Source organism: Fusarium sambucinum, chromosome I, assembly GCF_050947815.1.
Source record: "Fusarium sambucinum isolate potato_lamoka chromosome I, whole genome shotgun sequence".
Classification (NCBI taxonomy): domain Eukaryota; kingdom Fungi; phylum Ascomycota; class Sordariomycetes; order Hypocreales; family Nectriaceae; genus Fusarium; species Fusarium sambucinum.
This window is the reverse complement of record NC_139294.1, coordinates 1,857,377-1,883,230: the sequence shown is the minus strand read 5'-3', so window position 1 is coordinate 1,883,230 and position 25,854 is coordinate 1,857,377. Positions and strand designations below refer to the sequence as shown.

General features: G+C 49.0%; 9 protein-coding genes across 9 annotated transcripts; 4 read left to right on the top strand and 5 right to left on the bottom strand.

The window, feature by feature from the left end:
* Nucleotides 1–50: 50 nt before the first annotated feature.
* Nucleotides 51–490, bottom strand: FSST1_003353 (chromatin DNA-binding EKC/KEOPS complex subunit PCC1; the record flags this gene model as incomplete). The annotated part of the gene is made up of 2 exons (XM_083229427.1): nucleotides 51–375; nucleotides 444–490. 2 exons carry the CDS (start codon nucleotides 488–490, stop codon nucleotides 51–53), a joined length of 372 nt encoding a protein of 123 aa, XP_083086783.1.
* Nucleotides 491–2,140: 1,650 nt separating this feature from the next.
* On the top strand, nucleotides 2,141–4,282 carry FSST1_003352 (phosphoprotein phosphatase CDC14; the record flags this gene model as incomplete). The annotated part of the gene is made up of 2 exons (XM_083223855.1): nucleotides 2,265–2,718; nucleotides 2,775–4,282. 2 exons carry the CDS (start codon nucleotides 2,265–2,267, stop codon nucleotides 4,280–4,282), a joined length of 1,962 nt encoding a protein of 653 aa, XP_083086782.1.
* Nucleotides 4,283–4,934: 652 nt separating this feature from the next.
* On the bottom strand, nucleotides 4,935–6,723 carry FSST1_003351 (HeLo domain-containing protein; the record flags this gene model as incomplete). The annotated part of the gene is made up of 3 exons (XM_083229426.1): nucleotides 4,935–6,079; nucleotides 6,133–6,171; nucleotides 6,219–6,723. The coding sequence occupies 3 exons, from the start codon at nucleotides 6,721–6,723 to the stop codon at nucleotides 4,935–4,937; spliced, it is 1,689 nt and encodes a 562-aa protein (XP_083086781.1).
* A 372-nt stretch (nucleotides 6,724–7,095) lies between these two features.
* Nucleotides 7,096–11,207, bottom strand: FSST1_003350 (P-loop containing nucleoside triphosphate hydrolase protein; the record flags this gene model as incomplete). The annotated part of the gene is made up of 2 exons (XM_083229425.1): nucleotides 7,096–11,085; nucleotides 11,151–11,207. 2 exons carry the CDS (start codon nucleotides 11,205–11,207, stop codon nucleotides 7,096–7,098), a joined length of 4,047 nt encoding a protein of 1,348 aa, XP_083086780.1.
* Nucleotides 11,208–13,377: 2,170 nt separating this feature from the next.
* FSST1_003349 (GNAT domain-containing protein) lies at nucleotides 13,378–13,962 on the top strand (the record flags this gene model as incomplete). The annotated part of the gene is made up of 1 exon (XM_083229424.1): nucleotides 13,378–13,962. One exon carries the CDS (start codon nucleotides 13,378–13,380, stop codon nucleotides 13,960–13,962), a length of 585 nt encoding a protein of 194 aa, XP_083086779.1.
* A 1,699-nt stretch (nucleotides 13,963–15,661) lies between these two features.
* Nucleotides 15,662–17,610, top strand: FSST1_003348 (major facilitator superfamily domain-containing protein; the record flags this gene model as incomplete). Its single annotated transcript, XM_083229422.1, has 3 exons — nucleotides 15,662–15,942; nucleotides 16,007–16,623; nucleotides 16,679–17,610. The coding sequence occupies 3 exons, from the start codon at nucleotides 15,662–15,664 to the stop codon at nucleotides 17,608–17,610; spliced, it is 1,830 nt and encodes a 609-aa protein (XP_083086778.1).
* Nucleotides 17,611–18,640: 1,030 nt separating this feature from the next.
* FSST1_003347 (protein ERV29) lies at nucleotides 18,641–19,738 on the bottom strand (the record flags this gene model as incomplete). The annotated part of the gene is made up of 4 exons (XM_083229421.1): nucleotides 18,641–18,778; nucleotides 18,832–19,325; nucleotides 19,393–19,505; nucleotides 19,575–19,738. The coding sequence occupies 4 exons, from the start codon at nucleotides 19,736–19,738 to the stop codon at nucleotides 18,641–18,643; spliced, it is 909 nt and encodes a 302-aa protein (XP_083086777.1).
* A 1,072-nt stretch (nucleotides 19,739–20,810) lies between these two features.
* On the bottom strand, nucleotides 20,811–22,322 carry FSST1_003346 (uncharacterized protein; the record flags this gene model as incomplete). Its single annotated transcript, XM_083229420.1, has 1 exon — nucleotides 20,811–22,322. The coding sequence occupies one exon, from the start codon at nucleotides 22,320–22,322 to the stop codon at nucleotides 20,811–20,813; it is 1,512 nt and encodes a 503-aa protein (XP_083086776.1).
* Nucleotides 22,323–23,631: 1,309 nt separating this feature from the next.
* On the top strand, nucleotides 23,632–24,591 carry FSST1_003345 (RNA recognition motif domain-containing protein; the record flags this gene model as incomplete). The annotated part of the gene is made up of 5 exons (XM_083229419.1): nucleotides 23,632–23,843; nucleotides 24,021–24,044; nucleotides 24,104–24,160; nucleotides 24,262–24,389; nucleotides 24,491–24,591. The coding sequence occupies 5 exons, from the start codon at nucleotides 23,632–23,634 to the stop codon at nucleotides 24,589–24,591; spliced, it is 522 nt and encodes a 173-aa protein (XP_083086775.1).
* Between the last annotated feature and the right edge of the window lie 1,263 nt (nucleotides 24,592–25,854).

Below are 25,854 nucleotides of genomic sequence, written 5' to 3'. Positions count from 1 at the left end.
GAAGTATCCATAACAATGTTTATTGTGATGATGATGATAGTATCATCATGTTATTGTTGTTTTTGAGCAAGGACATCAGTGTCTAGTTGCTCCATAACCTCCACCACGAGCTTCAAACTCTCCATGAAGCCGTTGACAGCGACACGAAGCATTCTATTGGTTGTTGCTCTGTACTGAACCTCGAGGAGCCGTGCATCTGCATCTGCGTCTGCATCTGCATCTTGACCATTTGGTGAACCTTGGGTTGACTTTGACGTCGGCGCCGGGACAACGGTGAGCTGTCGCCTGACAAGTGGGGAGAGTTCAGGGTCCACCTGAATGGCCTTGAGGGCGGTTGTGGCCAGCCGAGCAGTGGGAAAAGGGACGTTTAGAGTACTAGACAAGGGGGACAGGGATTAGTAAAAGGGAAGCTGTAGAGTAACGGGAGCTATGACAACAACAACAAACAACAGCCAGCCTTGGAGTTGGGCTTAGCCTTGTAAAGCGTCATCGCCAAGGGGTGGCCGAGGGAGAGGGGTGGCTTGCATTGAACAGGGAAATTCGGCATCGGGAGTGGCGGTCATGGTTATTCTTGATGAAGGTGGTCACTGCTTCCAAGCAAGCGACCGCTTTTATCTCTCTTGTGTGTGATGCGATGCGATCGATCTCTATATCGATTTCCTTTTTGTCTTTTCCTATTTCTTTTGGCCGTAGTCACTATCAGGGCAATGAAAATGACGGAGCTAGGTTGGCTCGGCTGTGACAAGGAATGCAGATCTAGACCTAATATCGAAGGGAGAGGAACGTCACCCGTTATATCGGATTTGAGTGATTTTCTCTTTGTTTTGGTTTAATAGATAGGGCGGTTTCTTGGGTGATTTGAGAACGATCACACTTGAATTGTGTAAGTGTGATAATAATTAGTGAGAGTGTGACTGGTGGTGAAAATTGACGGCAGGTTTCCATCTGATATGCGCGCGGGGATAAGATTGGTTGGTTCACGGTGGGGGATCGGGCGGTAAAGATTGACGTTATTGCAGCGGGAACTGAAGGGAGGTAACTAGTAGGTAGTTGCCAGATTCGTGTGACACCGCCACAAAAGCCACAACCGGTTTCCATCATAACAACAGCTAAATTTACTGGCTACAATGGAGAATACAGTGACGTTATACGAGAGCTAGGTTATCCTGGGAACACTTTATGATGCATTTGGTCGTACAATTTTGTGAGAAAGTAGTCTGGCTTGCATGCTTTAATTGTAGCTGGTTTCTCATGTAACACTGCTTCCACAGAATTGGCTGTAGGAGATTTAGGGTAACTGTTTTAGTATACACACAACAAACAAACTGAACGACTAGAGTACTGCAGCGGAGTTGATGAACGGGATCATGCAGCAAGATTGACTCAATTGAGGCATGTGTGTACTGACAGCTGTCTGATGGATTCTCTCAATAGTGGAGAGTAAATGCTGTCGTGTGAGAAAGTGTTGCAATAAACACTGACAACTGCCCTGTGCTCCATAAACAGCTGGACGGCTCTCCACTGGAGTGGTATAGTGAGCTATTAGTGCTGGCTAGTTGGGGCTGCCGCCCGTAGCTGGAGCGGTCTGTTGTGGCCCAGGGCGTTGTTTGCGCTGCGTTGCTATGGCAATGGACCCAAGTAGCAACCTGTTTCGGGCAGGGGCCAGAAAACAACGAGAACGGCCCATACAAAAGAATCGCTAGCCCAGGTCCCGTTGCTTATCATCAACATCGTCAACCAAGACCTTCAATTCTTTTTTTCTCCTCTCCAAAGTTGTCTTTGGTGCCTTTTCTCGTCCGCGCTGGAGCTGGACTTGGAATACCTTGTTCATCCTCTTTTCTTCTTTTACTCTCTAACCTGACGACCTCCATCGACGCACTCAATTTAGCCTTAAAACGCCTCTGCTGCAGTTTCCCGTTGAATAGGTTGCAATTGATCATCCGTCACCACCTGCTTTTGGTCGCCCGAGAATTTGAGATTAAAGACATTGTCGCTGCTTCAGTATTTTGATTGTATATTTGTTTATACTCTGATTATATTCCGATTGCATTCGAAAGCTCTTTCCTCATTATTTCTTATTATTTGGACGGTTCCACCGCTCAGACTCCTTAAAGCGCAAGTCAACATCAACAATAACAACATGGCGCCTTCCAGCCGACACCCTCAATTGCAACCGCAGCCGCAAAGCATGGCGCAAATCGTCGAGTATATACCAGGTAGGCAATCAACTCACCACAATTCAAATCATTTTATGTATACGCACAATGGCCGCCTGGCTTTCCAGAGTCATGGCGCATTGCTACCCCTTCTACTCGTCGCCTCCGCCTTGTTTGATCGACGTCAACCTCTATCTTAACCACATATCTCTCCCAACATCAGCGCTAAACTATATCCCAGATCGCCTCTACCTCGCCGCTTACAATGTTGCGCCTACTGCCGACACCCCATTCCCCTACCCCGAGGAGCCTGCGCCTGTTTCTCCTAGAAAGAGAACCACAAGACTCGCTGCCGGCGCTACCCCGCTCGCGAAGCCATCTAGACCTCAGCCCTGCTACTTTACTGTCGACGATACTCTCCTCTACAACGCTTTTCACCATGACTTTGGTCCTCTCCACATCGGTCACCTGTACCGATTTGCTATCCAGTTCCACGACATCCTAGGCGCCAAGCAGAATAAGGAGCGCCCCATCGTCTTTTATAGCGCTGCTGACCCTAAGAGTGAGCTCTTCTATCTACAACTTTGCGCGCTCTTAGAAAACTAACATGAATTCTAGGTCGCGCCAATGCCGCCTGCATGCTCGCGTGCTACATGGTCCTTATCCAGAACTGGCCTCCTCACCTGGCTCTCGCCCCGATTGCGCAAGTCGATCCTCCTCTGATGCCTTTCCGAGACGCCGGTTACAGCCAAGCGGACTACGGTATTAGCGTTCAAGATGTTGTTTACGGTGTGTGGAAGGCCAAGGAGGAGAAGTGCTGCGACCTCGACAACTTCGACCTGGACGAGTACGAGCGATTCGAGAGAGTCGAGCACGGCGACTTCAACTGGATCACCCCCAATTTCCTGGCTTTTGCTTCTCCTCAGCACGCGCCAGTTCAGAAGATCACAGAGGATTCCGAATTGTTCCCATTGCTCCCACGAACGATAGCCGCTGTGGACGCCCACCCCAAGCTACCAAAGCCTTTCAAGAATGTGCTTAAGCACTTTTCGGAGAAGAATATTGGCCTGGTTGTCCGTCTCAACTCCCAGCTCTACTCGCCCACTTACTTTGAGGCTCTGGGTATCCAACATCTGGACATGATCTTCGACGATGGTACATGTCCTTCGCTCAGCACTGTCCGCAAATTCATCAGACTCGCCCACGAGACCATTACTATCCGCAAGAAGGGAATCGCTGTCCACTGCAAGGCTGGCTTGGGTCGAACTGGTTGCTTGATTGGTGCCTACCTCATCTACCGCCATGGTTTCACAGCCAACGAGGTCATCTCTTTCATGCGATTTATGCGACCTGGCATGGTTGTTGGTCCTCAACAGCACTGGCTTCACCTCAACCAGGGCACCTTCCGAGAGTGGTGGGTTGAGGAGAGGATCGAGCGCCGACTAAGGAGAGAGATGGCTGCTGCCAACCCTATTCCCAGCACACCCATTCGTGCTATGCAAAAGACAACGCTACGAAATGGCCAGGCTTCGACACCACCCAACCGAAGTCCTTCAAATCGCACACCGCTGAGTGAAGTTGACCATGACCGCAATAACATTGGGGTTCAGGAAGACTATCTACCAGCTCCCACACCAGGGCAACCACGAAAGGCTGCCAGGGATCGCCACCACCCTTACCAGCGCTCTATTTCTGGAGGAGCTCCTCCTGAAGCACAATATCCAGTAGAGCAAGAAGCCGACTTGATTGCCAAGTATACCAACGCTAGCGGCGAGTCGGATGAGGAGTTACACTTGCGCATGATGCGCCGCCGTAAGGCGACTTCACAATCGCCGGCTCGCAGTGAGAAGACACGATCTGTGAGCCAGACCACAGCTATCTACACAATAGATAACGATGCGTCACATGATGCCGAAAACATTGGCTCTGTGCGTTCCAAGTATGTTGAGCGCGTGCCCAGTACACCCGGTGTCCTGGCCAAGGTTCGTGGCAGCAAGCGCCAGGGCGAGTCTCCTCTCCGTGCGAAGGAGTCTGGCGTTCGAAAGACCAGCGGCAGAGTAGGCAGCGCTAGCCACAGCACGTCAGTGTCGGCGGCCTCGACAGCTCGCAAGGTCTCTGGAGCTTAGAAAGCGCCAGCTCAGCGAGTCCAGCCGCTTCAGCGTTCCAACGCGAGGCGCAACAGGCAACTGCACGACTCTACATCATGATCATGACTCACGTACGTCACGCGATCTCAACATCTGGCATATATTGGCGTTTCTGGCTCGAAAGGGGACGATGGGCGTTTGTGTTTGAATGTTGAACCGATTCTTCTTCACGATGACTTGTCGTGGTGTGTTTGGCTTCCAATTATTTGTCATTCCCACCCTGCAAGATAATTCAGTTTCTGCAACATACGGTATGGATTGAATGAAGTTTGTTATGACCAAGGAGATCATTTGGAGGCGAAAAAATGACATTGTCTTGGAGAGGAGGAGTGAAGGCATAATGGAGTTTTAATTTGCGACGGCGTACAGGAAAGGGATGGATGAAATTTTGATATTGTGTATTTATTTGGTTTGGCATTGCATCGATTGACTCTTCTTGGTTACCAAGAGAGCACCGGAGATGAGAGGGCAGCGGGCTTTTACGACTATTCATATATGTGCATCCGAGGATTGGAATAAACTGCTTATAACTGTTCAAACACCTTTTTGTCTGCTGGCAATTGACGGTCGCTCTCTGTTCTTATCATTCGTTCATCCAACTTCATATCTCGTCATGCGTTGAGTATCATCATTATACCCGTATCGCTTCAAGAGCAGTCACAACATCCTCTATCACTTTTGCAGCCTCGGCACTCGTCATGTTCTCACTCACGGCCAGACATTTGTCTACAACATCACGATATCGACGACCAGTCTTACTGCCCAGGCCAGGAACGAGGGCAGTCCGCAATACCTTGTCGCGCCACCACTCAGCAGAATAATGCGACTTGTGATACGTCTGAAGCACTTTCCACAATCCGATTTCGAGAAGCACCAGCCCTAGACTATAAATGTCCATGGGCTTACAGTGGGAATAACCACGCAACGAAGCTGGATGCCGATGGAGCGTCATGATAGATGGATTCCTCGGGACGACGGAAAGTGCAGTATCGAGATCTGGCCGTGAAGCATCAAAGCCAGTGAGATATGGACGCTGTATATCAGGAACAAGAGCAGCTGTGGCAGTTGATGAGTGCGCCGAGGTAGAGATGGCAGAGGGAAAGAAGAGAATGTTTGAGCTGCAAAGACTCTTGTGAAGCCAATCAAGAGAGTGCAGAGACCACAAGGCAACAGCAAGTGTATGCGCCAGGCGAACGCGATCGTCAAGATCAGGAGTTTTGAGATCTGTACTGGCGATGAGCTCGTGCAGCGTCGAGAAGGACGGCGAGGGCGCTTTGTACACGAGGCCGTATCTGCAACGCGAGAAGTCATCGACGTAGCCTACGCAGTCGATGCTGTGAAGATCAGGATGGCACTCTGAAGCCGAATGCATCATGCGAGCGAGATCATCCAGTCGACGAACGTGAGCTACACGCTCGTCCACATCATCACGATCATAGTCCACCCATTCGATAACAACATCGCCTGCAGATTCATGCCGTCCCTTGCTGCGACCTCCTTGATCGTCGTCCTCACTCAGGTCAAGCGCAGCACGAGGAACCTTGAGAGCAAATGTTGGCTTGAATGAGGCTTGGGGTTTAGCATCGAGGTTGATGCGGAGTTTCTTGAGATTGGCTGATGCGGTGAGTTTGGGATAGACGCCTGTTGATGCTGTTTCGAGGAGGGAGAGCTGAGTTATATCTCGCTGGGCAGACTCGAGGAGTTGATGAGTCCAGGCGCGTTGAAAGGACGGGAGATGGGATAGCGGGAAGAGACGCTCGAGGCCATCGTTGAAGTCTTGGACGTCGAATTAGTCAATCTTGTGGCGTGTTGTGAGAAGGATGATGTACCTCGGAGATCCTTCAGTAGGTTTGTAAATTTATCTTTATCTGTTCGAGTTAGTCATGATGTTCATATTGACAGGTCGATATCTCACCTGCTATAACCCATCTAGCCCTCAAGCTCATTTCTTTCCCCCAACTCATCTCACTCATAGTCTTTGCCACACCGTTTAACTTCCGACACTCATCATCTTTTGAGGTCTTCCTCGAAGGCGAAGGTGACTTTCTAGGTTTCGTCTTGCCAACATCCAAGGTAGCCCTCCCCGTACCCACATCAACCAAGCCATACCTATCTTTGAGTTTCTTGAAGTCCGTCACAGCGCTATGTAGCTCTTCAAGAATCTGCAAAGCCAAGCTTCTCAGCTGAGGATTCCTCGTACTCTCTAGATGAGCCTCGAGTCTGCCCTCAGCAACGCCCCAGTCTCGACCCCAGACGACAAGCCGCATCTCTTCTATGCGTACTTTGCACAGAAGTCTTTGACTATCTGTGTCGATGTTTGCTGCCGTCGTAAAGAGATTGTATGCTTTGACACATCCATCAAAGAGCTGACCGAGGACGCCTACTACTGCGAGAGCAGTTCCTACAGTCTCAGCGGCCATTATGTGGGTTTGAGTGAGGGGTTTGAGGTGGAGGTGGCGAGATGAAACGTGTGAGAGGTGAGGGCAAATGTACTTTCTTCAGATGGTTATCAATTCCTCAAGACATTATCGTTTGAGTTTCAGGCGCAGAAAGTGACATGCAAGCTAAACAGGTTATGGATCGATGCTTAATAAGCTCAGGTATGATCCTTTTGAGAGCATCATCATAACGCATGAGTACTTAAGTAGAAGGAAAACAATTGTTTCGTCTTTTAGTATTAGAAATCGTTAGGTTTTTAGAATGAGACTATTTTCGTGCTGTTTTAGATTACACAAAATACATATGGCACAATATACAACATCCGTTTTCTTCTTACCAAACATGCTATGCTTTTATTGCAACATTTGCTGCATCGCATTCACTCTGTAGCTCTCTCTTCGCTCCATTAACTGAGAGTGTCGTCCACTGTCAACAATCTGCCCTCCTTCAACAATAAAGATTACATCAGCCTTTTGAACAGTGTGCAATCGATGAGTGATTGCCAAAACAGTTGTGCCTCGTGATGCCCTCTCGAGACCTTCTTGAAGGGCCGCTTCGCTGGCAGCATCGAGAGCGCTGGTGCTTTCATCGAGAAGCAATAGGCGTGGACGACGGACAAGGGCACGGGCAATCGCGAGACGTTGCCTTTGACCACCGGACAGACGAGAAGCAGAGGGACCACATTCGGTATCGTAACCATCAGGAAGGGCTGCGATAACATCATGAATGTTGGCCAAGCGACAAGCCTCTTCAATCTCGGCGTCTGTAGCTTCGTGACCAGGAGGTGCTCCCAGACCGACGTTGAAACGTACACTACCATCAAATAGGGCAGGCTCTTGGGGAACAAGAGCGATACTGTCACGGAATGATGTAGAAAGCTTGGTGATATCTTGGTCGTCGATAAGGACTGTACCGGCAGTAGGCTCGTATAAACGTTGAACAATGTTCATGATGGTAGACTTGCCGGCTCCCGAAGGGCCAACAAGACCGCAGAACTGGTTTGGTGGAAGTGTAAAGGAGACATTGTCGAGGACAACGGCATCTGGTCGGCTTGGATAAGAGAAGGAAACATTCTTAAATGTTACTCTTGCGCCACCACGGCCGTGGCTTTCCGCAGGACTGAGTGACTTTTCTCCTCCCACGGCCTCAGGATCATCTCCCGCCTTGGATGGGTCTTGTCCAGGCTTTCCAGTGTGAGTGCTGATACCCATATTGACGACCGTCATAACACGAGATAGAGCAAGACGAGCGCGAGAGAACTCTGGGGCAAGGGAGAACATACCACTCCAGAGCTGGGCGCTTGTCAACATAGCCACCAAGATAATGAGGAAGTCCTTTTGGGTGTATTCTCCTTTCATGATGAGCTGTGAGCCCCACCAATATGCGAGAGCGTTGATGAAGGTACCAGTTGTGTATGAGATGGCTAGCCAGATATTGGTCGTTACGGAGGCCCGCACAACCTCCTTCTTTGGTGGCTTGAGAAGACGTGAGAAACCTTCCATGTACTCATTCTCGAGTGACAAAACAGCAACAGTGCGAATGGACTGAATGGCCTCTGTGGCGAGCGAAGTGGCAGTCGAGAAGGCCGCTTGATGGCGTTCCTCATAACGTGCCAGCATGCGCAGCTGCATGAAGCCGGAGCCAAGCAGAATAGGGAGCGTAACAAGACAAACCAAGGCAATCTTCCAAGCAAAGATATGGGAGATAATGATGGCAATTAGGACATTGATCAAAATGGCAAAGACGGTACCGAATGTTGATCCACTGAAAGCACCCACAGACATGCTGTCTTTAGTGATAATTCCAAGCAAGCTGGTAGGAGTACGGCCTTCAGATTGATGCCAGTGAATGCTTTGTTCCAGCAGAGATCGGAAGGACAACACGCGCAGGTTGTAAAGAAGTCTTTCGGCAACAATACCAAAACCCAACCAGGCGAAGAAGTTTGCTATTAACTCAACTCCAGCAAGCATGAAGAAGAGGCCAGCAAACATGTTTCCCATGGAACGAATGTGGTCGAGAGTGTTGGCACACGGGTTGAGTGCTCCAACGGTAAAACCAAAGATGATACCTGAACCGGAGAAAGTGGCTCCAACAAAAACTGCCGCAATCATGGCGAGGGCAAACCAGCCCAGAGATGGCCGGATTAACCAGGCGATACCCTTCATGACGGAGCTGAAAGGTTTCACTTCATCAAGTTCGTGATCCTTTACTTCTTCGTCCTTCTTGGGCGCCTCCTCTTTGTCCTTTTCGGACGATTGAGCGTCTAATGACTTATGGGTCTCGGAGAAGTCAGCCTTCTCATTTAGTTGAGTTTCTGCTCGGAGAGTGGATGCGCCAATCGAATCACCATCAACAGATGCTGAACCGCTCTTGTTGTTACCGACAGTCTGGAGTCTAGCCATGTTTGCAAATTCACCATCTTCCTTGGCCATGAGCTCATCATAAGTTCCCTGCTCAATCACCTGTCCTGCTTGCATGACAACAATGTTATCAGCGTTACGGATAGTCGATAGACGATGGGCAATTGAGATGATGGTCCGCTTCTCAGCAGCAGCGCGTTCAACAGCAAGCTGGATTCTCTTTTCACTGGCAGAATCGAGAGCCGCGGTCGCTTCGTCAAGAACAAGGATTTCAGGGTCGCGAACCAAGGCTCGAGCCAGTGCAATCCTCTGTCTTTGTCCGCCACTGACGAGTGATCCCTTGGGTCCAGCGGATGTACCATAACCGAGCTCTAGACGATCGATGAAACCGGCTGCATCGGCCTGCTCTGTAGCGTGACGGATCAATTCGGCGATTTGAGCAAACTCGGGCCCAAGAGATGCGGCTGAGTTGAGTGCTTCCTTGCCTTGTGCAGCCATCTTTGCAAGCTCAGGACCCTTGAGAAGAGGCTTTAAGTGTTGATGAGAGTCTTTAGGTGAGTTGATCAGTCCAAGCGCGATGTTCTCAAGAATCGACCGGTCAAGAAGCGATGGCTCCTGCTGAACAAAACTAATGAAACTTCGAAGGGATTTAACATTAAGCTCCCGCAAGTCATGACCTTCGAGCTCGACTTTACCCTCGGTAGGGTCATGTAGACGGGCAATCAGTGCTGCAATGGTAGACTTTCCACTACCAGAAAGGCCAACGATGGCCGTGTACTTTCCAGCAGGGAACTCAAGATCAACGTTCTTGAGAACAGCTTGACCAGGGCGAGATGCATACTCGAATGAGACATTACGGAAGGCAAGAGACTTTGCCCCAGTCGCAGGAAGTACAGTGCCTTCGCTTGACGTGCCGTCGATAGAAGATGGGGCGTCTATGTCTTCCTTTAGTCGTTGGAATGCACCCACAGCTGCTCCCAAGAAAGGCAGAGTAGGTGCCATTCCACCAAGCATGACACATGCATCAACAAGAAGATACACAATAGCGTAAATCTCACCAACAGTGGTGTTTCCGTCATTTCTTGCCACGGACTCCACGATCTTCTTACTACCCTGCCAGAAGGCTAGAGCATTACCCGAGTAGGCAATAAAGTAAAGGAGACCTGTTTGCACGGCAGCAACAGAAGATTTAGCAATCGCATACTTGCGAGAGCGGGCCATATGCTCTGCGAACTTCTCTTCAAGACGAGGCGCAGCGCCGAAAGCTTGAACGACAGCGACATGAGACAAAGCTTCGGAAGCAATAGAAGAGGCTGCAGTAGAGGCTTCCAACTGTTTGACAACGAATTTTCCCAGGTATCTCCCTCCCAAAATTCCAGAGAGCAAGAATGCAGGAAGCATACATATAAGGATACCAGCGAGTCTGGGTTGTTTCGTGAAGGCAATGATGAAGACGGTGACAAAGAAGCTCAAGGTGGTGATGATATTGCCAACCTTCTCAGATGTACCGGCTTGGATGGCGGTGATGTCGCCTTGAAGTCGGCTAGAGACTTGGCCAGAAGCGCCACGAGTGTCAAAGAACTCTGGTGGTTGTCGCAAGAGAGCCGACACATAGCGCGTTCGTAGACGTTGTGCGAGACGTTGGCTAATTATGTTCCAGCATGTAAGGTGACCATAGATGAGAACAAGAGCAATTGCGCCAATCCAAGCTGTCTTTATGACCTTGTCGTTGATAGCATTCTCATATTGAAGAGGATCCGAGGCAGCTTCGCTGGCACCTGAGTTGCTGCCATCAGCCGCACATGTCGCGCCGTTGAAGTTGTCTATAAGCTGTCCGAAAAGAACACCCATGAGAGGGAATGGAACACCAGCTCCAACTGCGCAGAGAGTACCCAGTGCGATGAGGGCGTAGTCAACCCATGTTGGGCCAGCGGCGAAAAGGAGCTCGAGGTAGGCGAACCACGTCTTGAAAGACTTGAGGAACTAGTACGGTCGTTAGTGTTGTTCACGTATTGTGTCGAAAGTTTTAGCGTTCTGCTTCGACTTACAGAGAAGATACTCCTCTTCGGCTCCTCAGTGGCCGCCTTCTCAGTTTCGGCGGCCATGGCTGCAAGTGTTTTCCAAGTGCCACAAGTCGGGAGTATTCTCCTGACACACTCAATGACTGGTTACCTGTATCACGGAAAGCAGGTTGACAAAACTAACAGTGCCTGAGAAGACTCGATCTGTTACTCTAGATGTTCCATAAGAATTATCCAGCCCGGTAGACAAGCTACAATAATGGATAGCAGAGACAGGGGAAACTTTCGACGGACAACGTCATGCAAAGTTCGATCAAACAGCCGATATAGGAGTGAGTACCTTGAGCCAAGACGACCCTGCAAGTGTTATTGTCGATCAGGGAAGCTCATGGTTGATACATGTGTGTACACATGTCTCGGTCGACTAGTACAACAAAAGTTGCATTACAGGCTCCTGCGCTTTGATGCAGTTTAAGGTTGCATCGCATGGTCTCCAGTTCCCGCAGGTCTCCCACATTCCTGAACGATGCCTCTGAGTGAATGGAGAAATTGGCAAAGGCCCACCGCAGTAACAGGTATGAAGTTGCCGTGGCTCGAGTAGCCAACTAGAAGGGTCACGGCAATGGTTGGAATCAAAGGACCCCTGGATCACAAAGTGGAGTGGAGGCGATGTTGTCTCGTAAATTGGAAGAATCTTCTTCCTCCATCGGGGCTTCTTCAGACGTTTGTTCGTCAGGCCTGACCATGCGAATGATTCATCTAGTCAAGGAAATTTGTGGGTAAAGAGGGACGGGTTGCTTGAACTCAAAAAATCTCAGAGAGGACTTGAGAAGCCGGTGTACGGGGATCGGCAACACCAAGAAAAAGTCGGACCAGATGGATGATGATCTAGGATCAGATAAGATGAGGTGATTGATAAGATGGGTGCGATGTTATGGCGCTAGTTTGGCTCCCAACTGAACAGGCATGCAGGGAACGTAAAAGAACCGCCGAGTACTGGGTGTGATCGTCATTTGATTTACCATATTCGCAACTTGATACATCGTCTTGGCGACCAGGGAGCTCCGAACAGCTTTTTTGCTTAGAAAAAGTCAGGTATTTCGAGGCTATTTGACTGTGGTTCTGGTGTGCTTGGTGTTAGTGGAATCAGAAGGTCAGTCGTCATCACAAGGGTTTTGTTTAGTGCAAATAATCCCTGATAAAAGCCGCAGGTATGGAGACATGGTGGAGTTGCATCGGGAAGAATGCCTCATGGAGACTGTTTTGTCCTATCGGAGTAAAAAGACTGTTTTTCGGGCAGTAAATAGAGGTCAATAGTCCGGGAGGCGCTTTTATGCTTATTCCTTCGTCAATACAGCGGGGGAAAAAAAATAAAGGTTGTTAATCAGTGGGAGCTGAAGCCTTTGAGTTTATGTGCAAATCCATTTTTTCCAATAGACGAGAAGCAGATCAGATAAGATCCCATTTAGGTATCGGGCATGGCAAGAATGGATATTTGCATAGATATGCATATGCGCATGGACCAAACCAAACCTTCCCTAGGTACCATTGTGGGTCGATCTAGGCACTCTAAGACAAGAGATGGCACCCAAAGCACCCCTCGAAAGACAGGAGAAATCCTTCAAGACGTCGCTTTTTCGGTTACAATACCCAACCTAGGCTGATGAAGTAGTTTGACGTGATTGGATATCAAAAAACAGAGTCACAATTTGGCACAATTAAAGTGGAAAGCTTAATGCTATGCTTATTTCACATCCACTTATCAAGTCTACTGTACACCAGAACAGGTACAGTAATCTTGGCAGTCAAGAGGAGAACTGACACTCTTTACTGCCTGGGAACTTCCGTGCCCACTGCAGTTCACTTCTACGTAGGAGATTAGAAGATGCCAAGATGCTGATCTTGTCGTGTTTCAGCAAGCAGCATCTTAGCACGGGCGTTGCTGGCTCCTCTCGCTGTTGCAGACCAAGCAAGGCCCCCGTTGATCAGCAACGTTTCACGGCTCTTGTGATATGTGACTCTGTTTGTTCCATTCAGAGTTTAAGCAGGATCATAGCCCTGCTTTCGGATCTCTTGGTATTACATATATAAGAGTGGGTGAAGCACGTAGATGTCTTGCAGGAGATCTTGTCTGTAGATATCAAAAGCAGTGCTCATTCTATACAAATTTAAGAAGAATACAACAAGAGGTGCCTCAAATCACAGTCCACTTACCTAAAACCGCCACCAGAGTCGAGTCAATACGATACCAACCATGACCCAAGCCACACTCCGCACCGACCGTCTCGAGCTACGGCCTCTCGGACCCGAACACGGGGACTACATCTACCAACTGGACTCAGATCCTCAAGTGATGAAGTATATTGGTTACGGCAAGCCACTCTCGGCTGATGATTCCGCTATCGTACACAAACTGCTGCTCGAAACAGCCTCGTTCGGATCCGGGCTTGGATGCTGGGTTGGATTTGTAGGCGAGAACTTTGTGGGCTGGTGGATTCTCGCACCCAGTCAGAGCAACGACACTCCCCCCGAGGTCAATAAGAAGCGTGTCGAGTTCGGTCTGAGGATCCTTCCCAAGTTTTGGGGACAGGGTTACGCAAAGGAGGGTTCCCGAGCGGTGGTGAAGCATGGCCTGGAAGATCTCGGCGTGGAGGAAATTTTCGGCGAGACCATGGCTGTGAACCAGGGCTCGCGTGTCATCATGTCAAAGATTGGGCTCAAGCATGTTAGGACATTCCATAACAAGTACGACAACCCTCCTCCTGGTATTGAGGAGGGAGAAGTGGAATACCGAGTTACAAAGGACGAGTGGTCGTCGCAACAAGTTTGTGCGGCATAGTGTAGGCTCTGGGAAATTACGAAAATATTAAAACATTTAGACAACATCGAAATTGAATACTTGAGCGATCTGATATCATAAATTCTGTTCATTTTGTTTTACTGTGACATCAATTTCAAACCGGGGAGTGCTATGACATAGATCTATACACAACTTTAATTGAATGGTATCTGTCTACACATTATATGTTCGAATGAATAACTGGAATGATACATAAATAGAATCGAGTTCATTCTAATTACGAATCTACCGATCATCTGGAACGTGTAGGTATCATGCGGTGGATGAGAATCCATCTCGGCCTGCAGAGAAGGACGCATGATTATGGAACAAGTGGGTTATATCGCGCATACATGCAACATTCGGCGTTGGCAAAGGAAGATGCAGTTTTAGCGGATAGTAAAGTCGGCATATCTGTGTGACAGAATTGGAAACGAACCGAGACATTCTACTCGATTATCGCTCGGCTCAAGAGTCACCCCATGCTCTGTAAAGTGCAAACCCGATGGGACCGAAGCACAATTTCTGATTCAGTCACTCGGGATTAATCACTTAACGGGACTCAGATTTCCCAATTAGTTTATACTTCCGGAGGATTTTATCGTCTTAACTCGTGGAACCTGGTCATGTTACAACCTGAACTTTATCACGGGTGTCCAAGACAATGTTCCGCGCCAAAAGTGGACTTTCGTCTCACAAAGGAAGCACGAACTTGAAGCATATTTTTTACCCAAGACCTAATGCATCTTCTTATTAGTTCAGGTAAGGATAAGGCATGTTCTATAATATGCAGCTTCTGCTAGTTATAGTGGGCTCGGATGATCCCAAGCCTATGCCAAGCCGCCAAAATGTGGCCAGACTTGCCAGGGTCCCGTAATCAGATGGCAGGCATTGCAACCAACAACATCAACAAGTGTTCTCTGAGTAGATTTCTTTTATTAAAAATTTATAGACCCGCATTGAGTGTAATGTTGCGTTGCGTTGCGTAACCGTTGGTGCCAGTCTATAGCAGAGTTATTCTGGTGACGGTTTAGCTTCGGGTGAGTCCCCTTGGCACGGCATGGCATATGAAGCTGTTGACAGTTGGATCTTATCCATCAATCAGATTAGATAAAAAAAAATCCTCACTCCCTCCTTCAATCCCTCCCCTGGCCTTCCGATCTCGGGTAGCTTTACTCTTTCCCCCACTCCTTTGCCACTGATAATATGATGTTGCCTCTGATTTAACTGCCCTGTTGGTAGACCCGTTATGGAGACTGTCCTATTGAGGAAAAGACCAACCGAACCCATCAGTTCAGATTCAGCCCCAGGAGACTATCCTTCCTATAGCTCCTTGGCTTGACGTTAATGTGAAGTTCTTTCCCGCTCAGCTCCGAGGGCGAGGCACAATCGATGAGCAGTTTGCAGGGGGTATTCCCGAGAAGAGGGACATGTCCGAGTAGGAACAGAACCAACACATGGCAAAGAAGAGCTTTACTTTGAACGGTTGTATCCTTCGTCCGATAGCTTAGTAGTTATCTGCCCATGCCATGTCAGGGTTACATTGCACTACATAAGGAATGCTGCAGCTCCCTCTCCATCCCAGACTCCCCTTCTCGGTTCTTAGTTACTCTTCACTTCACTGTCTCGAGTGTGTTGCAGCCTCAATCATATATCACTGCACTATCTGTTAGTATCGGTGGCAAGCTCAACAGCAGCAATGTCGGCCCTGGCAAAGATACGTGAGGGTCTCGCCCGTGAGGATAACACTCACGTTGCTGGGACTCTGGCTCCTCATGAGAAGGAGATCCATGAGACTCCCGATGTCGTCAGCGAAGTTGGTCTTGACCATGACAAGGAAGCCACTGCTGGTACTCTCCCACCTCATGATAAGGGCAACGACTCTGATGTTCCCAGTGAGGATGTTCAGACTGGCGTCAAGGAGATCCAGGCCATCACCCTCACTTGGGGCAAAGGATCTCTAGCCGCTCTTCTGTGTCTGTAAGTTTGCGACCATCGAGACCAGATACTATTCAACAATAGAAATACTAAAAACTATCGACAGCATTTGGACTCTGTTCCTCATCAGCGGTTTCCGTGGTTCCTTCTATCTCGTACTGGTCCCCTATGTTACCAGCGAGTGGCAGTCTCATTCCCTCATGACCACCATACCCATCGTATCAGACGCCATGACCGCAGCATGCTACATCCCCATGGCCAAAGCCCTCGATGTCTGGGGTCGTGCCGAAGGTTTCCTACTCATGAGCGGTTTTGCCACTCTTGGTCTTATCCTCATGGCCGTTTCCCAGAACCTCGCCACCTTCTGCGCTGCTCAGGTCTTCTACTCTGTCGGCTGGGGAGGCATGATCTATGCTGTGGGTGTACTCGCTGCCGATGCTTCCAACCTTAGGAATCGAGGTTTGGCGTTCGCCTTTACTTCTTCCCCTTACATGATCACTGCTTTTGCTGGTTCCAAGGCCGCCGCTGCCTTTGTCGTGGATGTCCAGGACTGGCGATGGGGTTTTGGCTGGATCGCTATTGTTCTGCCCTGTGTCACAATCCCTCTTTTCCTTGTCCTCAAGGTCAACCTGCGCAAGGCTTTCAAGAATGGTACAGTTACCAAGACCACGCGAAGCCGTGGCTTTGTTGGTAGCATCTGGTGGGCTTTCAACGAGTTCGATGGTAAGTATTTCATATCTAACCTCTAATGACATCTCAAATATTAACAGTAATATAGTCATCGGAATCTTCCTCTTCGGCGGAGGCCTCGTTGTCTTCCTTCTCCCATTCAACCTCGCGGCCCACGCCCCCAACGGCTGGAGCACCGACTACATCATCGCCATGATCGTCGTTGGCTTCTGCACCCTTATCTTCTTCGGTGTTTGGGAGTACTGGCTGGCCCCTGTCCCCTTCCTCCAGGGCCGTTTCCTTCTCGATCGATCCGTCGTCGCCGCCTGCATGATCGACCTGACCTACCAAATCTCCTACTACACCTGGAACTACTTCTTTACTTCCTTCCTACAGGTCGTTGTTAACCTCGGCCCTGCTGAGGCTGGATACGTCAACTCCACTTTCCAGGTCGTTTCAGGTGTGCTTCTCTTCATTGTCGGCTTCCTCATTCGAAAGACCGGTTTCTACAAGTGGACCTTCTACTTCGCTGTCCCCATCTACATTTTTGCTCTCGGCCTTATGATCCATTTCCGTGCTCCCAACCAGTACGTTGGATACATCATCATGTGCGAGATTTTTATCTCCATTGGCGGTGCGGTCTTCATCTTGGTTATGCAGCTCGCTGTCCTGGCTGCCGTCGCCCACCAATATGTTGCTGCTGCACTCGCTACGCTATACGTCGCTGGAGGTGTCGGCGGTGCCATTGGAGGAGCTATCTCAGGTGCCATCTGGACAAACACTTTTATCCCTCAGCTTTTGAAGAGACTGCCCGAATCTGAGGTGGCCAATGCAACTCTCATTGCAGGAAGTATTGTGAACCAGCTTGCATACCCCGTCGACAGTCCTGCTCGACTTGCTATTCAGGAGTCGTACGGCTTTGCCCAGGTCAGAATGCTTGCTGCCGGTGTTGGTATTGCTTCTCTGTTCTTCATCTGGGTTCCCATGCTGAGGAACATTGATGTCAAGAAGCTCAAGCAGACCAAGGGTCTTGTTCTCTAAACAACTCGACGAAGGTTTCAAAACATTAGCATGCCCGACTTTATATTGTAGTTGGGCGGTAATTATCACCGCGTCGAAGAGTGAGAGAACAGGATAAGATGTTATTTGATATACTGTTAAATAATTTGGTAGATGGTACGTTGGCGAAAAGTAATGCACGCGAGTTTCAATTCCTTCACGCTATTTGTTATATTATGAGTGAAGTATCCAAAAAGTGTATAAATGCTTTCTACCTACATCTGTGAATTTGTTCCCGTACAGGCTATCGAACAAGCCAAAGCCCATAATCTCCCGTCAAGGTATTGTAGAAGTCGGCAGCCGGAAATATAAGAGACTAAAGTAGTCAGTTTATGCCTTGCAGACCGGACTTGGGTTATGTATTCTCATGTTCCAAAGCCTAGATAGAGGGTAGCTTTTTTGTTGACTGCTCATAGCTCCCGGGCATGCTCCAAGCACAAACACCTCGTTGGTGTTTGAACCAGCTTGGCGACTATCATGTGGTTACGTTTGGTCGCGCCCTGTTGGTTATCACAACAATACAAAGAATCTCCAGTGTCATCGATCGCTCTAATACGTGCTGTTCAAACGGGCATGACTTTCGTACGCATTCAACGTTGATCGTTATATACATAACCAACTGAAACCCCATCAGATAGCCCAGCCACTAGACGCTTGCTTTTTCAGCGAGTCTCCGATAAGGATATACCATCAAGCGAAATACATCTAGGAGACAGCCGCACATGCCCAAGTTGTCCGCCATATCAACGAATGTTAAAGATCATCAATGTATTCATTGCCGTCAAATGTGCTGTGAAAGCAGATTTTAATACCATCTTCAGATCATATCAATCCTAGTACTGCCGCCTCAGCCACCGTATGTAACTTGTTCCGCTGCCGTTTCAGCTCGAACGTAACTTTTCTTCGGATCGTTATCCTTTCCCAAAATTGTAAATAGAAAATGCCCTGCCAACGCCGGACACCTCGATGCCCATCCTTTACTGGACGTAGCGCGCTTGTCTTGGACGCGGACTTAGTAGACCTTCTTCTTCTCGTCGATGCTGAACTGGCCTGGGCCGCTGTTGACGAGGAGTAGGAGTCCACCGACGATGGACAGGATCTGGAAGAAGTCGTACTTGGCAAAATCCTTGTGGGGGTGGTGCTCGTGGAGCTAGATGGTTTATTAGCTTTCGTGGAACGTAATTGTCGCGAATCGTAACTCACAGTCCAGAAGTTGTTGACCAACAAGTTGAAGATGCTCAGAATGACAACGAGCAGAGTGGCGCTGTACTTTGCCTTGAATCCAACGACAACCATGACGCAGGAGATGCCGCCGAGTGAGGAGACAATGACGCGCCAGAGCGACCACTCGCCACTGAAGACAAATCCGATGAAGAGGAAGATCAGAAGGACACGGCCAGCCAGCTGGAAGTACATCTTGCGATCCTTCTCGTCGATCTGGGGGAGACCTGCAAAGACCTGGGTCTTGCGCACCCACGAATCAGATAGGACCATGACGAGGCCACCAATGACAGAGAGGTTTCGGAGGAAGAAGTTAAGGTCGAAGATGAGACCGTAACCAAGAGCTTGGGTGACGACAACGCCCATGAGACCGGCGACGGCGTAGTCGGAGTGCTTTCGGATGATGACCAGGGTGGAGCAAGAGAACATAGCGATGATGTTGACAAGCAGGAACAGGTGGGTAATACCAGAAGGAACTGTCAAATGTCAGTCAGAACAACCAAACCAGCCTTTCCCGCTTCTCGGGGCAGAGGCGCATCTTACTGTGACGGTAGTCTTTCAGGTAAAGCAACTGGTCGGACCATTGGGTGACGATACGGAGAGCATCCTCAAAGAAGGTGACGACGATCAGGAAACGGCCAATGGCAGGGAGATAACTGTCAACGGGGACAAAGGTCAGCTCTCAGAGCTCCAAACGCGCTTGCAAAGGACGTCGCTCGACTCACGGCTTGATAGGCTCGCTGATGGTGTCGAGCGCATCCTCAATCTTGCTGGTATAGGGACGAATCTGCTCGAGAAAGCCCTCGCCCTGCTGAGGATCAGCAGCCTGGGATCCGCCGTAGGGCGCGGGGCCACCGAGGCCGTAGCCAGAGTTGAATCGGTTGGACATTGCTGTAGAGTTGACGTTCGGTTTCGAAGGAAGCTTGTTTCACGTGCAGACCTGCTGACTGGATGATGGTGAAGTGGAAGAAGCACGACAATGTTGAGGAGCGCGGTCGTGAAGTGGAGGAGAAAAGAGTAAAGTCAAGCAGCTGAGCTGGTTGGTGAAGCCTTCGGGAGTTTGAACCGAGAAGAGAGGGCGTTTGTTTGATTGGGCTCGACCAAAAGACGATAAATGGTAGCAAACAGTGATTGAGAAGCTCTCTACAAACAACCTTGACAAGATAAGAGGAGGAGCAAAAAAGAGTGAGGATAAGATAAAGAGGGCAAGGAGAGACAGACGAGAACGAGGCGTCGAGGCGAGCTGTCCTTTGTGATTCAATTGGAGACGATGACCTCAGACGAGTAAAGAAAAGGATCTACCTGGTAGGTAACAGTAACAGTCTGAGAGGCCCTGATTGTACAACGGTGTCCTTTAGAGATCCCGTGATGGAGCTTTGTGTCGTCCCACTTTTTAGCTCCCTGCTTTTCCTAGGTAATTGCGCCAGGGCTTTGTTAGGTGCCGATACCTGTAGCTACTTCCGAATAGAGGGGGGTTTACATGTTCAGGGTACCTTAGTCTACCTGGAGTTCTAGTATCTGCTTAACATCCTACTCTCTGTCCCGGGTCTCTACCTCACATCAAGCCGAGGCCACTCAGATCAGCAAGGACAAGATAGGTAGGTCGGTAACTACCTAGGTAGGTACGTGCTAACACGGGCTGAACCTCTTAACAAGGGCCCCAGACATCCCTCCCTCTCATCACCACTTGGGTTAGGGCCGGGAACTAGATGATCCAAGAATGGAAACTCTTACAATAAACACTACCTCAGTGGCGCAGACCATTGCATTCGCTTCCTTCTCACGACGACTAGGGCCTGATGGGCTAGAACTCTAAGTTTGTCTCTTTTTGGAACTATCATACCATCTTGGACTATATTCCAGACAAGTCTATCGTATTTGCTCGTACAGTAAATTCACATGAAGCATAAACCAGTACGCTTCTTGCTTCGTAATAGCTGCTCTCTAAACTGTCGACTCTGTCACAACGACGGATCGATTGGACCGTCTTTCAGTTTCAACCCGCCTCTATCATCGTACCCAACTCTTCCCTCGTTGACAGCATTTCGCATCTCTTCTCTCAACACAGTACGATCACCTGTAATTGGATCCCATTCCCAACCCTCTTTCATCCACATCCATCTCAGATATGCTCTGAGTTCCTTGTCGTCCGGCCTTACTCTCATCCATTCGGGTTGGAACTCAGGCTCTCTACCCTTTCCCTTCCAGTCTTCTGCTCGGCTGAGTAACTCGTCTCGACAAAAGATGCGCCAGCTGTCTATGGCATACTTTCCTTGTGTGAGGTGTCCAATCTCCCAGGCTTCCAGATCTTGATTGTCGCCTTTATCTTGGGATGATGCATAGTCTCCAGAAAATGGAAAGTCAACATCTCTACAATCGTACTTCTTCACTCTGCACAGCTTCCCAGCAGTTGGCGGATCATCCAAGAATCCTCGAGCATATTTCTGTATCAAAGCGACACGGTGATTCGCAAGTCCAAGGTGACGTATCATTTCAATAATTGGCTTGGTGTTCGACTCACAAGCGATATCAGCTGGAGTGGGAAATCGCTCTTTGAATTTATAGAACAGAGGAACAGCGTGTATACCTTTCGTTTTTATAAGGAACGACACAGCAATGAGTAGCCAGAATGGCTCATGTGCGACTTTCTCCTGAATAAGACCAAAGTCTGGCGATGTGAGGGGCGCGAAAGGGACCGAAGGCACTGTTCCCGGCGGCGGTCGCTTTTGCACCACTAACGTCGTTAGAGTAGAAGCCGAGGCGTCTGTGAAGTAGGGGGAGATGACACTGTTGGGCTTGACGCTTGGAGTATTATCCTTATCGCCCATAATGATATCTTGCGGGGAACCCTGCTCGACAGCGAGACCACCAAGACTTGAGCCTTGAAAAGCATTATTTCTTGCTTCTAAAGAGGTATGTATTTGTGATAATCCAAAAGTCGAATCGGGTGGAGCACTCCACTTGCGGCTCACATTTGGGACCTTCTTCTGAGGTTGATCAGACCAGTAAGGTGAAACTTTGGAGAGATTCCTCGTGTTTGAGAAAACCTTCGGGCTAGGCCGCTGCAAGAGCCGTTGCTTGTCGGTATTTCCGAGGATTTTTGGTGGTTGGATTTCGGGGGCGTCTTCAAGCTCTTTTGCTCGAGCAATAAGCCTATCGGTCATAATCCATGAGTCCGAATCTGAGCCCGAGTCTGGCGGAGGAACCCGTCCGTCCAATGCATGCCGTACATATGCGAGCACATCTTGCGCTTCTGTGCTGTATCTGTCGTATCGGCAAGTTTGTCGCATCAAGATGGCACATTCAATAAGATAATTCCAATCTTGAGCGCCTGCTAACAAACTTTCCCGGCGAAGCTTCTCAAACTCGGCTGTTGCTTGGCCCCGACTGAATTCGATGACGTCGGCGAGGAAATCCTGGTCGCTTGAAGCGACATCAAATACGGAGAGAACGTCGTGGGCGAAGCGCGACATTGTGGAGACAGTCGTGCCGATCAGACTGTGCCTCGTGAGTCCATGAGATAGGTATCTCGTACTCGAGTAAGAGCCGTTGTCTGATGGTGAAAAATACAGAACAATGTGGTTGAATATCAATATCGTGATGATGATAACAAGTTGCAAAAGGAAACAAAGTTGGCCGAGCTCATGTTGAAGTTGAGATTCACGCTTTCACTTCACGGTAGTAGTAATCTGCCTAGAGTGATAGGCATAGAAAAACCACCTATCCGTACCTGCCCCCGTGAATTCTTCAGTTTTGAGCTGAGACCTATTTCGCTTGGATAACTGGCAGACCTGATGCTACAGTGTATCAACTGTCTACAATATTTGTTGCTTCGCTTCTTTCTAAAGACTCATTGTGAGTCTTTGTCCGCAACCGCCGAGTCAGTATTGACGGATGAACCGGGGTTGTTGTGGAGAATGACTAATGGGTCCCTACGAGAAATAAAATTGACGGACAGCTGAACCGAGATTCAGAGGATGAAGCGTTGTGAGAACAACAAAAAGTTCATGATTAATTGGCGGCGAACGAAGGAGAAGGAAATGCTAAGCTCACGTCTATCCCGCTCACCCTAGTAGTTCCTAGCTAGAACTAGATACCTAGAAGATGAATTGAGCCTTATTAGGTACCAGTATTTATGCGATTGTGCTTTAGTTAACCTGGACCCTTTGTTGACTGACGTTTTTGTTGATCTGATCCCTGAAAAATCACCCTCCACGTGTCCGAGTGACCAGGTTGTATGCTACTGCAGTGATACCTGAAGCACGCAAAGGCGCTAGAAGCCAACCTCTGCAGGGCCTATTCTTCACGTCTACCCACTGTGTAAAGGCCTCGGCTTGAAAGTGCCGTCAGTTTCTCTATCAGCGGGTACGCGACTCCACGGCTCGTGGTGCACTAACACTTGCATGGTGCCTAGTCTTATCTGCCTTGGCTTGCTTGACCACAGTAAGCCTCATGTCGCCCCAGGCTGCTCTGTAGTCAGTACTCTTCAGCCTGACTTGAGTGCATACAGATGCGGTGACGGGATAAAGGCGTCTGGTTGGTCGCATTATGGAGAGAGAAACAGGATGTATCTGGTAGCAAATACGCAAATGCGCAAAGACGAATGATGCTAGCGAGTTATATACAAACAGCAATCATCTTCAATTCAATCAATAATCATATCGCTTCACCCACCATTAGCGAACGTTAATACAGTGCAACGTTTGTCAAGTGATGCTGTCCGCCCATCCGCCTTAGATCACGCCAACTTCCGCTGACCAATCATATCCTTGCTCCGCCGAGATGTGGTCCAACTGCAAGGTCACGTGCATAGATCTCGCCTTCCAGGTCGTTGCCGTCCTCCCGTCTCCGCTCCGCTCAATTCTATCTCTCTCTCCGTCCCGTAATACCGCCCACCGCGCCCTCTCCGTTCCTACAGAACCAATATCATCAACATCGAACATCATCCAAGAGATGAGTAGTCGCGGTGGTAAATTAGCCCCAGAAGTCAATCGGTAAGTCGCTGCCACTTGCACGCACCCACTCGTACTGTACTTGTACTCTATGCCTAGTACAAACAACCGCGAATCAATTTCAAAGTCTTGCGCCCTATTCGTAACTCGTCGCATTTCCTGGTCTAGATTGGCATTTGAGGACACATGTATCAAAATATTTTGCTAACTTTTCTGTAGAGCTCTGTTCGTAAAGAACTTGAGGTATGCCAGGATCAGCCGTCGAGATTTGCGCCCGGTTCCAGACTAATCGATATCGACAGTTACAACGTTACTCCAGAAGAGTTGTTCGATCTCTTTGGAAAATTCGGCCCCATTCGGTATGCACCTGCCCCGACACTCGACGATTTCTCAGCGAGGACGATATTTGCACATTATCTCGAGATGCGCTTGACGAATTTTATACTAACGGTCTGTGCAGCCAAGTTCGACAGGGTATCGCCAACAACACCAAGGGAACTGCATTCGTTGTCTATGAAGACGTAGCCGACGCGAAGCAGGCCTGCGACAAGCTCAACGGCTTCAACTTCCAAAACCGATACCTCGTTGGTATGTCCGTCCCTGATTGTTCCTGCCGATGCTGTTACATCACATCATCAGGGGATAAAACGCCGTGTTGCATCTGCATTTGTACTAACCCGATTCTCCAGTTCTATACCACCAGCCCGACAAGATGGCCAAGTCAAAAGAGGACCTCGAAGCTCGCCGCGAATCTTTAGCTCAGCTCAAGACCCAGCATGGTATCGATTGACAATCCGACCGGTCTGTGGATAGCCTGTCTAGGAAGTCGACTTCCTCGTCTGCAGGCCGGTCTTCGTCTTCTTCTAAATCTCCGTCACCCGATCCGAAGACGATCCTCCGAAAAGGCAGAACCCCGACCAAGAGAGTAGCCACCAAGAGCCACGCATCCCCCCGAGTCGTCCGCTTCGACGACGGACTTCGACCTGCACTGACCTGTGCATGATGTATCAACACTCTTTATCACACCACTTTTTGGAGGGGGCTCTAGAGCAGGAGCCCAACACGCATCAGCTCTGAGGTAGTTTATCATTGGTTCGGACTCGCTTGACACGTAAACACCTCTCCTTTTACGGTTTTAGGAATTAGGTGCACTGGGGAAATTCAAGGTTGATTCAGCAAGTGGCGATACGACCAGTCACAAACTGCTTTTTTAAACATAAGCCTGGGAAAGGCTTTGATGACGTTGCGGCCTGTGGATAGCTTTTATTGCGTTTTGTGTTTCTTTGTTATTTTTTCACTTTCCACCCGGAAGTCTTGGCCACGAGAAGCCAACCACCCTCGTTCACCTTTGCCATCTGCTTTGATGGGTAACAGACCATACAGATGTGTGATGTATCAAGGCTCTGACTTTCCACTTTCCTTTAGGCTTTGACGTCGTGTACAGCATACTAAGAAATCTGATAATGTCACTGGGGATGGGAACCGATAAGCATTAGCAACCTAGAATGAAGTCAGTTTGATTACGTGACGTGCAAGAACAGCTTCTTTCTGAGAATTTTACTTCTCATTACAAACAAGGTACCATCTGTTGGACTCCTGCGGCAGTCGGATGTCAGTTCCTGTGCATGGCGATATCGTCAGCTGGACTAACATGCCCCGTCACGTTGCATCTCCGTGTGCGGTTTTTCTCCGTAGACAAGTAACAAGTAACGTGAGCACGATGTGAAGTGATGTCTGCGCCTCGATACAATCGGTCTGACTCCCGCGATCCTACACATGCATGTATCCAAGACCTGATATCTCAGTTTCGGAGAACGCCACCAACATGTGCATGGGTTGATGGCAGACACACGGTTAGTGATGATGCATCAAAGTGCCGTGAGTCAATCGATTGCATCGATGCCTTATTTGGGGCCAACAGCGTCCGATGGCCAAGATGGACGTGTTGGCACTAAACGGATGTTGTGACCAATTAACAATCCATATAGACAACGTAAGGTCAGGACTTGTATTCTATTGCTAACCTATGTATATAATTGTACACGCTAAATCA